This window comes from Lutjanus erythropterus, chromosome 24 (genome assembly GCF_056507025.1).
Source record: "Lutjanus erythropterus isolate fLutEry1 chromosome 24, fLutEry1.hap2, whole genome shotgun sequence".
In the NCBI taxonomy this organism is placed as follows: domain Eukaryota; kingdom Metazoa; phylum Chordata; class Actinopteri; order Lutjaniformes; family Lutjanidae; genus Lutjanus; species Lutjanus erythropterus.
In genome coordinates, this window is record NC_139340.1 from 18,708,979 (window position 1) to 18,722,500 (window position 13,522).

Below are 13,522 nucleotides of genomic sequence, written 5' to 3' on the forward strand. Positions count from 1 at the left end.
TCGTTTGTGGACACAATATCTGCACGTTTAATTCTTAATGATAATTTACATTTGAATCATTTAAATGCCACAGATGACCTGTGAATGATTTATTGATCCTGTTTGTTTTGTCAAATGTTAAATCAACACAATGATTTAAATATTTCTCAGTAGCTTCTGATTGGTTCACAGAAAGTTTACAACTGATTAATATCTGAACCCACAGACAGAAAGATGAGAAACAAATGAAAACAGGTCAGGTGGGTCATGTCTTTGCAGTAACAGGATTTATACATTTGTATCCAGAAAAACTTTAGGATGGAAGTCAGTAATGAGTCCCAGGGTGCATTGCTGCAGGAAACGTTCAATCCCAGCATCAGATTCAGAGAGGAAACTTGTGGAACTTGCAGATAAACTCAGTTGTTGGTGGAAATCTCTGCTCCACGTTCAGCTTCTTTGCTTTTTGTGTTTTCAGTGTCTCTCCTCAGCAGCGTGGAGGACGGCGGCGGCGCCCTCCTTCGCTTCCTGCAGCAACGCAGACGCCCTCTTCTGAGTCTGCAGCACAGAACAACAGAACCACAAACTCATCAGAACCAGGGAGGTTTTCACATGACAGTGTAAAACTATTTTTACATAGCAGTTAACATCATCAACACGGCGTCCTGGAGGGACGCTGCAGTCTGCTCTTGTCCTGTGATTGGAAGAACATGAAAACACTTACAGCTGCCTTGAAGGCCTCGTCTGTGATGTCTTTGAGGTTGATGATGACGTTGTAATACGCTCCAAATACAGCCATCTCCAAAGCTTTAGCTGCCACCTGAAACCAGACAAGCAACAGGTTTATAGGTTATATTTTGATTTTTTTCTGCTGTGATTGAGACTGAAGAGAAAAACGATTGAAATGAGTGACATCAGAGGAATTAAACACAATTAAACAGGAATAAAACGGTGAATCTGACGTTGAAGCGTTTGTGTCACCTGAGCGTCTGACTTGCAGGCAACGTTTCCGTAGACGACCATTTCTTTAAGAGGCGACCAGAGGACGCTGATCCTCTCGGCCAGAGCCAGAGGGACGCCCACGGCTCGCTGCAGACCGTCCTGCATCGCAGCCTGTCGCCTGACAGACGAACATCAGGGTTAAATGTTAGAGGACAAAACAAAAACTCTGCAGCCTCACAGTACAAACTAAATATAACATTCAGTATGTTCTTAAAAAAGAGAAATATTAAGAAAACTAAACTATTATTATAATATAATTTTACTTACAGTTAAGTATTTTGAGTTTGGTCTAAGTACTTCTGCTTAAGTATCTTAATACTTATGTAAATGTAACATTTTAAGATCTACTCAGTTTTGCACCTGACATCATCTTTGAGTCATTTTGAGATTTTGAGCCCCTCAGTGGCCAAAAAGAGTATTTTTAATACCTTCTATCAACTGTAGATATGTTTTATTAACATATATAAATAGCAAATAGATGACACTGTGCATAAATGTACCTAGAGCATGAATTTCTGTGTAATTTAGATTTTTAATATCACCTTTTGATTTCCTCTGCTGTGTTCTTTGGCATCTTCAGAGCCGCCTGCAACAAAAAGAAGCAGCAAACAACAAACACATACTGGTGTGAATATACTGGAACACCATGTGTTTTAATGGAAATCAAATAGTAGAAAATGGGGGTTGTACTCATTGTAATGTTCATCCCACCTGAAGAACAGGCCTTAAAGGGGTAGTTTGGGTTTTTTGTGAAGTGTAATTGCATGAGGTACTGAGGTAGTCAGTGTATTACCTACAGTAGATGTATTTTCACCTCTTTATCTTGAACCGCTGTTATTTAAGCCAAATATCACTCCAACCAAACTCCATAGTTGAAATCAGTCATTTTCCCTCTCAGATCACAGGAGCTGCTGTTCTGCTGCTGCATCGATCGGTTGGTTTGTTTGTGTTATTGTGTGACTTTAATGTTTGAAAAAGATAGTTCAGATTCACCAAGGCTTCACACTGACTCAAACTGAGGCAGCAGCAGACCAGCAACTCCTGTGATCTGTGAGGGAAAATTAAGGTTTTTATCAAAGGAGTTTGGTTGGTTTGTAGAGAGTGATATTTGTCTTATATAACGGTGGTTTCCTGTCAGAAAAGTCTGTCTGACAGAAAGATAAAGTGGTGAAAATATTCTAAATATAGTGTACTGGGGTTTTGTTGACCACCATCTACTGTCAGTGATACAATAAGAACCTCATAGAACCACAGTTCACGTGATCTGTTTGATTATATATTTGACATGTCGTACAGAAGTGGGACACGCTGAGCTGTAACGAGGCTGTCGGCAGGTTTTAGCTGATCTTCTCACCATGTAGCTGTTGAAGGCGGACGAGTCGGCGTCCACCATGAGCAGCAGCTCGTTCATGGCCTGATGAAACGGAGGAATCAGCCTCCTCATCACACCGTCCAGGTTCTCAAACTGCCTCTTCCCGTACGTCATCTGACCCACCATGGCGCCCAGCGCCGCCCCCTGCAGCACAAAGACGTCATCACACAGACGTTTGGAGAGAGTCCACTTTGTGCAAAACCGACATGTTTATTCGTACCAGAGCAGCAACAGCAGCAGAAACCGATCCTCCACCAGGAGCTGCTGTCCGAGCTCCGACACTGTGAACAAACTGCTGCAGGGGCAGAGACACCAGCCGGCTGTCCTCCTGTGACCTCACCATGTACCTGCACAGGTACGACAACAGTTACTGAAACTTGAAATCATTACATTTTAAAGGACCAGTTTGTATGGAGCTTAATATTCCACGTCATGCTGTGGATGTGACAGATATTGACACTGTGGATAAACTCACTCTATGATTCTCTCCTTCGGGTTGAATGGACCCAGCGAGTCGAGGCCGAGTTTACTGATCACCTGAGGACCGACAAAGAAAGACACAAAGTCACACATTTGTCTTTTCAAACTGCCGGAGTCATGTCACGGTGACGACTGCTCCCTGACCAGCCGGACTTTGTGCTCCTCTTCCACGATGAAGAGTTGGTCTCTGTGGATGTAGAAGTCAGCAGAGTCCAGCAGAGCCTTCAGAGGGATCAGACCAACGATCTGAGAGCCAACCACCGGCAGCTTCAGGTCCTGTGCATCATCGATTATCAACACGAGATTCTACTGTCAGTGGGCGTTGTTTCATGCCTCTTGTCATGTTTATGTTTAACGTGTGTGCATCTTGTGCGTTGACCTCTGACCTCTGCGTCCCTGCAGATCTCCTCGTACACGGTGTGGAGGGGGGTCAGCTCGTAGTCCAGGATGTTGGTGGACACCTGAGCGATGTTGGCCTCGTCCAGGTACCAGCCCATCCCCTGCACCTTCTTCAGCAGCCCGGGCTGCTCCACACACAATGAGAGGACAAGAAGAGTCATGGTGAGTCCAGCTGAGGATGGATTAAATCCAGATTCATAACCCGATAACAGTTACACATCTTTGCACAGTGAGGCTGAATTAGGTCATGTGTATTTAAGGGATTTATTAGTGTTTATCTGAATAATGAATTGATTGTTAGTGTGAAAAAACACGTTTAATTCAAACATAAGTTGACTGCTGTCGAAAGCCACCAAACTCTGTTGGTGAAATCATTGATTTTATCTCACAGAGCTCAGAAGCTGCTGCTCTACTGCTGCATCGATGTGTTAGTTTGTTTGCTTCATTTAGTGACTTTGGTGTTTTAATTCACTGAAGTCTCACAAAAACACAAACAAACTAACAGACTGAAGAATCAGTAGATCAGAAACTTCTGTGTTCTGTGAGGTTTCTAAATGACTGATTTTATCAATGGAGTTTGGTTGGTTTGGAGAGAGTGATATTTGTGTTATATAATGATGGTTTCCTGTCTGTAAGTCAAGTCAAACTGACTTCAGATCAAAAATGACACTCGTTGAGAACCCCTGAATAATTGACTCGGACTCCCAGCATGCACCTGGTCTTTCCCTCTGCCCTGCTCCCTGATGTCCAGGGCGATGCGATGAGCCTGCTCCTTGGTGCTGATCAGGTTCACGTTGTAGGCGATGAGGAACTTGCGAGCACCGGTTACCGTGGCACCCCATGATGGTACAAACACGGCGGGACCGAAGTCAGGGGCCCAATCATCATGTTTCAACTGGAAGAAACAGGACTTTTATTTTGAAAGTACAGGACAGGAACCTCATGATGATCAAATCTGATGTCCTGGAGATTTGTGCTTTTTCTGGCTTCACTCAACCTGCTTTATTTCCCTCTACAGCAGTTTCCTACATTTCCCATGATGCCTTGTGACAACTGTCTACACCAGTGTTCCCCAGCCCTGGTCCTCAGAGCTTCACTGCCCTGCATGTTTTAGATGTTTCCTGCTCCAACACACCTGATTCACATGATCAGCTCGTCATCGAGCCTCTGCAGAAGTCTGATAACGAGCTGATGATCTGAATCAGGTGTGTCGGAGCAGAAACATCTGAAACATGCAGGACACTGAGCTCTGAGCACTGCTCTGTACTACAGTGCAGTGCTCTTCTCTGGTGGCTTTTTCTGAATAAATGATTGGCCACTTTATCCAGAGGAAGAAGAAACAGACACTGAACTGAATAAACAAGCAGCAGCTGACGTCTGATTGGTTGTTGCTGTCTCACCTTCTCAGGTAGGGCTTCGTACTCTCCGGCTCGGACGGATGGAAGACTTCTTCGTGATTCTTTTCGTGCTGCTTCTCCATAAAGATACACTGCAGATGAAATAAAGGGATGATTATTTATGCTGCTAAGGAAAATGATTTAAAATTCTGCAATGTGACAAATTACTGTCATCTGTCATGTGACATTTGAATTCCAGCTGAAATAAATCACTTTTAAAACTGTCACTTCTGAAACATGAGACAGTTTGTTAAAAAAGAGAATATATAAGAATATATGAAATTATTAACTGATGTTATAATGAACCGAAGAATGAAGTAAGTCCTCATAAAGTTGTTAAAGTTGTAATTTTCTATGAAGTAACCTGCAAAAACATTTTAACAAAATGTTAAAAATATTTTTACAGTGTAGATGTAACAGGTCAACTTAAGCCTTTTTATTAAATGTTTGATTCTGTGTCTCACCAGGGACATGCAGCATGTCTGCGAGCTTCTGTCCAAACACGTTGGCACATTTGACACAGTCGTCCATGGAGACGTTCTGGACGGGGATGAAGGGGCAAACGTCCAGCGCGCCGGTGCGGGGGTGCTCACCTGTACACGTAACACACACCTGTCAGGTTGGGGAGAAGCCATAAAGGACGGCGGACACCGTCCGGAGCGCCGCTGCTGCGGGACGCTGCTCACCTGAGTGTTTGCTCATGTCGATGAGGCTGAAGGCCTGCCGGGCGGCGTTCAGCGCTCCCTCCACCACGGCCTCGGGAGAACCCACGAAGGTGTAGACGGTTCGGTTGGTGGAGGCTCCGGGGTCGACGTCCAGCAGGCTGCAGCCCGAGGTGCTGGAGATGGCTGCTGAGATGGCATCGATCACCTGAAACAGGTAAGATGATCTCAACTGTCACACCTTGAAGGGTAAATTCAGATTCTTTCATCTGCTTCACTTTGTCCGTTACACATTTTTACAAATAATTCATCCCTGGCATTGAAATCATGAGTCGGACAAAACGAGCTCGGCTTTACTAATTAACTTTTTAACCAGAGTTTAACCACAGCCTTCATTAGCAGATGCAACTGTAAAAAGAACTAAATGCACTTAAAATCACTTCACACCAGAGAAATCTCTGCACGTAAGACTGAAAACCAACACTGAACGTCCGTGACCTTTGACCCCTCAGACAGCACTGCATTAAAAACACACATCAGTGTATAAAGGAGACTCGATGAGCTCAGGAACACTTTTAGAAAAACCAAAGTGAGGCTGAGTGAACCATGAATCCCATCGTTCACTGACCCACCTCTGTGCTTTGGTTAGTTTAACCAGACTAACTTTACTTTAACTACATACCTTCAAGTCAACTTCATACAGAGCAACTAGAGTGCAGAATTTAAAAAGACGGTTATTGATCCAGACCCTGTCGGACTGTGAAGAAACAGAAACGGAAATATTAAACCACCGACCTCTTTGTTTCGTCCCTCAGAGAAGTTGGGGACACACTCCACCAGCTGAGACATTGTTCCTGCAAACTGAGTGAAAAGCACAAGAGTTCAACCTCAGACTGAGTTCAACCTCAGACTGACGGCGTGCAGGTCCAGCTTCACCCCCCTCCCAAAAAAAAAAAACACCACCCCCCCAACATGTCTGTCTAACAGGAGTCCAGAGGAGTGAATCATTAACAGTTCTGCAGCAGCTCTGTATGTGGGTCAGCTCACAATGATTACCACACACACACACACACACACACACACACACACACACACACACACACACACTCCGTAAAGAGTAACCAGCCGTGTAAAGTGTTGTTAGCTCCCCGTCAGCCTGGTCCAGGACCAGTTTTAGTCTGGTGTACGTTAAGGTATTTTGTTGTGCTAAATTAAAATAGTTGCATCTTTGTATTGTTTTAATTTGTACCGTGTGTTGAACTTTGAAGCACACTGTGACCACGCTGCTCTCTGTCTCTCTCATCTTGTTTCCTTGTGATAATCTGTTGACCCTCAGACAGTCAAAAGCATTTTGGGAGGCCAGAGGTCAAAGTTCAGGGTCTGACAGATAAACTCCACGGTGAATTTCATGAGTTGTATTTTGTTTAAAGCAAAATTATGTAAGTAAATGGATGTTATGTTTGAAACTTAAATCAGCAGTGAAGTCACAGCTGCTTCCTGGTTAGTTTTTTGGGTTAAATATTTGAAACAGTTGAATCAGACGGTTAATCAGTGATCAGCTGGATATCTGACAGCTGATTGGTTCACAAGAAAAACAATCAGTCTGCCTCACTGTTGACAGGCTCAGAGTTAAATAAGTTTTCAAGCTTCTCACATGTGATTTTGTTCTGCTTTCTTTACTCCTCTCTGACAGGAAACTCAATATATTTGACTTGTGGACAAAACAATAGTGGAGTTTTCATTTTTTTAATATTAAGAGAAAAACCAGATGCTTTAGAAAAGATTGAGAAAATACTGAGAGTTTTATCTACCATTGATTTATCTTTTAATAGGATAGATGCACCATCTGCAAATCGACTTATTTTAGACTCTGTTAAAAAATGTTATTCCTTGTATGTCATTGGAATTATTGATTACTGATTTCTACTGATCCACAGTCAGTGTGTTACAGTAAACAGCAGTTTGTAGAAGCAGACACAGATTATTTTCTTCATCCATTCATCTGTCAAATAGTTTCTCAGTTCGTGGATTAGTTGGTTCATCTATAAAAGTGAAAAAGAAAAATCCTGTCCACTGAAAAACAAGTCAACTAGTGATCAGTCTGGCTGATCAATTAATTATCCGTCCATAAAATGTGCGAAAATGTTGATGAGTCCAAGATGACGTCCTCAAATGTCTTGTTTTGTCCACAAGTCAAAAATAGTACATATAGTACATTTTAAAACTGTATTTTTAATACAATATTTGTTTGGATAAAAGTCACAAAACGAGGATATTTAAAATGATCTAATATTTACTGACATAATTTAAACCAGTTTACTTTTTACTTGTACATTTATTTTTTATAAAGTATCTGTAGCAGTTTAACTGCAAGCTGCTTCGTCATTTGACTTATAAATTAATTTTTCAACAATTTTTCACTCTTCTTTTCTTTCCTCCTGATGATGATGGAGAAGGTCGTGTCTTGACTTACGGAACTCTCGCGAGATCTATATGTTTCCTTTCTTCATTAAGCAGGTTCTATAAATTAATGATGTTTTCTAATGTTGTTCTATAATGTGAGAACCAGCTGTAACAGTCGAGCTGGTTTTAGGGACATAAGACACTTGGTTAAAGTTCGGGAAACATCACAGTCTGAGTTAGAATAATCCGCTCTCGCGAGATCTGTCGCGGGTCTGGGGTTCCCTTCTAGACGGTGGCGTTGATTTTCCTCTGACAATAACAGCAGGAAAACTGTAATAAAGCGTCATAAAACAGCACGTTCCTTCTCACAACAGTCCGTCATTTTAGTGTGGAGTCATTCTGTCGGTTTGAGCTCCGGTCGGTTTGTTTCTGAGCCTCAAACTGTCCATCTACTGTCCGCACAGCTGATGTTAGCTTAGCTGTTAGCCGCTTATCTTTGTGTTTGTGTTCTGCCACGGGCCACTGACACCCGTCTGCAAGAAAGATGGCGGACAAGGGCGCCGCCATAGCTCTACTCCATACCGGAAGTCACCACCGAAAGTTGGTCTTCTTTCGTGTATATTATTCGCCATTCGCCGCTCCATACTGCATACTTTAATAGTTAATTGACTCTAAGTCTTTTTACTACTTTCTACAGTCTGTAAAACTGAGATGTTAACACATATCATTCACACTAGAACTGGAACATAACCATCACCTTCACATTAGCTTGGTTCATTGTAATTTATGTTGAGTGTAAAAAAGGAGGCCAGCACTGGTGGTAATACAGTGTAAGGACTATTGTCCAGATATTATGCAGGATCTTTTTTTTTTTTTTTTTTACCTTTATTAGTACATTTACAAAACAAAGTGGCACAGTACAGTGTGGTACATGAGATCGAACCTCTGAACAGTTTTCCTCCTCTTAATGTGAGGAGCAGATCGTTAAAACAAACCCTTTAACAGCTGGAGCTCTGACTCTTTCTGACTGGCAGACAAGACAGACAATCAAACCCTGGACTTATAAACCTCACAGCAGACTGAGCTGTCAGTCTAAACTAAACATCATCACAATATTTGTACATGAATCAAATACTCCAGAAAATAGAGATTATTTCATCATAAAATACATCAAAATAAAAGTATTTTAAAAAATCTATATTAAATTAAGAAAGTGCTTAATTCCTTCATGTTTGTTAGTAAAATCACAGTTTCGATGCACGAGTGGTGCAGCAGGTCAACACATAAATACTCTGCACAATCAGACTGTGACCAGCAGAGGGCACTGTGGGAACACCACTGTTACAACACACACACACACACACACACACAGCACACAGAGAGAGAGAGTGTGTGTGTGTGTGTGTGTCACAGTGCCAATTAGTGGCTGACGAGGTTAGACAATCACACACACACAGGTAGATCATTTAAACAGCATTCATTAGTGAGTAAAAGTGGAGAAATGAGTCAGTGTGTAAATTAAAGGTCAAAGGTCACCAGCGGCAGGAGAGGTCACATTGTGTGTGTGTGTGTGTGTGTCAGTCTACTGTAGTTCACATGACTTTAATGTTGTGTTGCTCTACTCCGAGTGTGTGGTGCGTTCAGTGTCTCTGTGGTGCATTCAGTGTTCTTTCAGTGGAGCTCCTGAAAACAGACTGTGTGTGCGCAGAGTGTGTAAAGGTGTGTGTCGTGTGTGTGTGTGTGTGTGTGTTTACATTTACAAGTGATTCCAGCCTCTGTGCGTGTGTGTGTGTGATCTGTCGCCAGCGTTGTCGGTGCTGTCAGGTCTCGTTTCCGTGACGATCGGCGCTACAGCTCTGATTATTCACCTGTCACACCGCTATCTCGCGCTCAGTGGTCGTCATGGTTACGGTGGTCTGACAGGCAGCTGGTGGGTCGTGCAGTCAGCAGAGTTCAGTGAGTTATGATGTGATTAGATCGGCTCTCGTTATTCTGATGACAAAAGTTTTTGGTCGTAGAAAAATAAACTGAGCAGCGAGAGGAAGGAGGTTCAGTCGTCGAACTTTCTCCTCCTCACAGTTTCTAAACAGACTTGTTACTTTACTTTGAATGACTTTGAGGGAAATTATTGAATATTTTTATTTTGTAACAAAGACCGATTTCAGCTACCAGAACAAAGTAAAGACACAAGAAGACGAGGAAAACTTCAGACGAAACCAGTGTAATGAGAAAACAAATCAAGACAATCGATGTAACGAGACAAAACGGATACAGTGACGACAAAATACAACATAAAAGCCGTAAAAATCAGAGACGGACAGAGATGGAGACTCTCTAGTTTACTTGTCTTTGGACAGAAATGGTCAGTTGAAAATGTCCTTCAGAGGACAACCTTTTACTTTTATACTTTGAGGACATTTCAGAGCCTGAACTTTTTCTTTTACTGCAGTAAACAGGTTGAATCAGTGCTTTGACTTTTACTCGAGTATCTGTACTTCTACTGCAGTAAAGACTCAGTCCTGCTAACAGACGTGTCAAAAGTACTCTGTTTTGTTTGATTTGACCACTAGAGGGCGATAAAGTCGAGAGTTTTTCTGTGCTGTAACTTTATACGATGTTACATTTTATTTGGCTCGTCTTTTTCGTGAGTTCTGCGTTCGTACGGCGTCACGGAATAACGACGCCTCCAGTGACAGAGCTAATCTTTGCCCTCCATCTTCTTCTCTTCTCTTGTGCTTCCTGTATTTTCTTTCTTCTTCTGTCACAGCTGTTTTATCTGTCGGCTCGCACTAAAAACACACACACACACACACACACACACACACGCACACGCACGCACAGCGCCTGTCAGTCGGTGCACTGGGGGAGATTTGCAGGCGAGCGATCAATTTGTCAGAGAGGAAGTGTGTGATTTATGTGACCCTGTAGACGTCTATTAGCCTCCATCTCTTTCCTCTTTTCTTTCTCTCGTCGTCGTTCTTTTGGTTTCTCCTCTCTCCATCCTTTTTCTTCCCTCTCTTCTCCCTCTCCTTTTCTTCCTCCTCCTCTGGCGTGTCTCTGCTCCTCTCCCTCCGTCCTCCTCTGCTGTGGTTTCTCTCGCCGTCGTTTGCATGATTGAAGGTGATTGGACGTCAAACGATCGTCTGCAGAGACATTAAACAGAAATGAGGAGCAGTGGATCAGGCAGAACATCGAGGAGGAACAGCAGACACTTTCTGTTCAGACACGATGTTAAAAATGTACCAGATTACACAGAAACCATCTGCAAAGTTACATCATCAGCTCGTCGCAGCAGCTGCAGAGACTCAACAGTAAAGACGACGATGTCACTAGTTTCTAATGTCACCGATACACAAATAACAGACTGAGAAACACCTGTGACACACGACTCAACCTGAGATTTAATTTGGGACTCGTACACAAGATAAATATGACGAAAAAGACACGAGAGACGTAACGAGATGAAAATGATCTGAAAAGAGGACCTTTGTGTCCTCTGGTAAAGACACATTAAGAGTCTAAAGTCTTTTGAACAACTTGATGACAACGTGTTTCTCTGTAGCGCCACCATCAGGATGATCAGTCAGTGAAAAGTTCAACGTCTGAGTCTGAAAATGAAATGAGGATTTAAAAAAAATGTGATCTCTTCTCGCTGTTTTGTTTTTCCTTTAAAAAAGGCTGAAATTCACTCTGTGTGTGTGTGAGGGGAGTGATGCATGGTGGGAAATCGTTTAGCGCCCTCGCCGGTCCTCGGCGACAGCCCCCGGCGACGGGATGAGAAACGAGGCGGCAACGAGGATGTAATTTGAGAACGGGAGAAGGAGGGGGAGGAGGGAGTGACAGATTGGAGGGGGGGAGTGATGGAGGGAAGGATGAAGAAAAAGAAGAAGGAGAAGGAGAAAAAGGGAAGGAGGGGACTGTGAGTGACAGAGGAGGAGAGGAGGAAGGAGGCGGTGAGGGAGGGAGGACAAAGGGAAGGTGAATGACAGAACGAGGAGACAGAGGAGGAGGAGGAGGAGGAGTGACAGATCTCTCTCTCTCTCTCTCTCTCTCTCTCTCTCTCTCTCTCCGTCGAGGCGTAAACGAGGCGAGCGCTGCGTTTCTCCTCCGAGCCAATTTGAATAATGAGGCAGTCTAATTTCCTTCACACACACACCAACACACACACATTTTCAGTCTTCATGCGACGCTCTAATTGCCTTCCTGTGTGTGTGTGTGTGTGTGTGTGTGTGTGTGTGTGCGCGCACACGGATGTTTTTTTCTCTCCGGCTGCAGCCGCCACTCGTCTCGCTGTGTTTGTGCCGAGACTCAGACTCTCAGCAGCAAACTGAGGACAAAGAGAACCAGCAGGACGCTGAGCTGCAGTCCTTCAACGCAAAGTCACAAAGTTCACGTTAAAAATCACCGTTTCTGTCACACGTGTGCGGACCTGGCCAGTAATGGATTACATGTAAAGGGATTATTTAATTAGGATACAAAAAAAAAGATAACTTCCATTCTACTACAGTTACAGAAAAAACTGCTAACGTTAGCTACAGAAAAAACTGCTAACATTAGCTACAGAAAACAACTGCTAACATTAGCTGCAGAAAACAACTGCTAACATTAGCTGCACGGACCAACAGCTAACGTAAGCTGCACAGAAATCCAATCATAGATGCTAACGTGTTAAACCAGCTACGACTTGTCTTGTTATGTCTGATGTTATTTTTAATGTTGCGCCTTTTTTGTCATGTTGTCTTTTACGTTGTTTTTTGTCATTACGTCTTTTGTCTCGTTACATATTTTATGTCATGTTACAGGGACCTATATTACTGCACAAAAGTACTTTTACTACATTTTAGTTAGATTTTATTCCATTAAGTATGTGAATACTTCCTCCGCTGCTGCCTGTTGGATGAAATCGCCCACATCAGAGCAGACTGGAGGACGAAGAGGAGGAGGAGGAGGAGGAGGAGGAGGGAGTCTAATTGATTTCCTTGTTTTCTTTCCCTGAAAAGAGAGAGAGAGAGAGAGAGAGTCAGATGAGTGCAGCAGCGGGCGAGCAAGCAAGTGTCTGCATTACAGAGAGAGAGAGAGAGAGGGAGAGAGAAAAGAGAGCGTTGAAGGGTTTGGCAGTGAAGCATGAAGACGAGTGTGTGTGTGTGCGTGCGCGTGTGTGCGTGTGTGTGTGCATGCCTGTATGTGTGTGTGACCTTGCTGGCTGCGTGTGTGCCGAGAGAGAGTGAGACGACGAGGGGAGCGGGCGAGCGAGCGAATAGAAAAGGGGAACCTTGAAACCGTCCTGATTCCTCCTCCTTTATTCTCTCTCTCTCTCCCACACACACGCAGAGACAGCCTCTCTCGCCCTCAAACCTTTTTTTCTTCTCTCTTTGTGTTTGCTCGCCTCGTGCTGTCAACACCTCCTCGAAGGTCGCGTCGCTGACCTTTGACCTCTCGTCTTCCTGTTTGACGTGTAAACACTAAACGAGCTCTCTTTGAAAGATGAGAGCCGAGGGAAGCAACAATTACTCGCACGCAGTGATGGAGGAGGAACTTCAGGCTACATGAGATCAGCCCGTTTGTTACGTCTTTCGTTTTTTTTGGACGTGAGTCTTTGACTGTTGGACTGTCAGTTTCAGAAAGTTACAAAATGTGGTGGAAATCCACAGTCGGACAGGAAGTTTTATGGCGAAAATGTCATAGAACAACGTAAAAGACAAGATGACAAAACAAGATGAAAAACTATGTAACAGGACAAAAATGACGTAAAACCATAAAAAAGTCATAATCATTAGTTAAGTTGAAAACAAGACGTAAAAAGATTAAATATGACGTAACAGGACGACAAG

General features: G+C 43.3%; 1 protein-coding gene across 1 annotated transcript; it reads right to left on the reverse strand.

Annotated features, from left to right (window-relative positions):
- Positions 1-257: 257 nt before the first annotated feature.
- ftcd (formimidoyltransferase cyclodeaminase) lies at positions 258-6,242 on the reverse strand. Its single transcript, XM_084714072.1, has 14 exons — positions 6,084-6,242; positions 5,313-5,496; positions 5,091-5,219; positions 4,630-4,718; positions 3,945-4,124; positions 3,217-3,354; positions 2,975-3,106; positions 2,826-2,887; positions 2,571-2,697; positions 2,333-2,494; positions 1,521-1,564; positions 958-1,096; positions 701-796; positions 258-534 (listed from the first exon to the last, which is right to left on the reverse strand). The coding sequence occupies exons 1-14, from the start codon at positions 6,135-6,137 to the stop codon at positions 451-453; spliced, it is 1,620 nt and encodes a 539-aa protein (XP_084570198.1). The 5' UTR covers positions 6,138-6,242; the 3' UTR covers positions 258-450.
- Between the last annotated feature and the right edge of the window lie 7,280 nt (positions 6,243-13,522).

What these genes read in the sequence shown, in the direction of transcription:
- ftcd (XM_084714072.1), bottom strand. Translation starts at nt 6,137, where the DNA reads ATGTCTCAGCTGGTGGAGTGTGTCCCCAACTTCTCTGAGGGACGAAAC. An exon ending in CTGCTGCTGTTGCTGCTCTG is followed by an intron (nt 2,495 to 2,570) that starts GTACGAATAAAC and finishes TTTGTGCTGCAG; the next exon opens with GGGGCGGCGCTGGGCGCCAT. An exon ending in ACGAGGCCTTCAAGGCAGCT is followed by an intron (nt 535 to 700) that starts GTAAGTGTTTTC and finishes TCTGTGCTGCAG; the next exon opens with ACTCAGAAGAGGGCGTCTGC.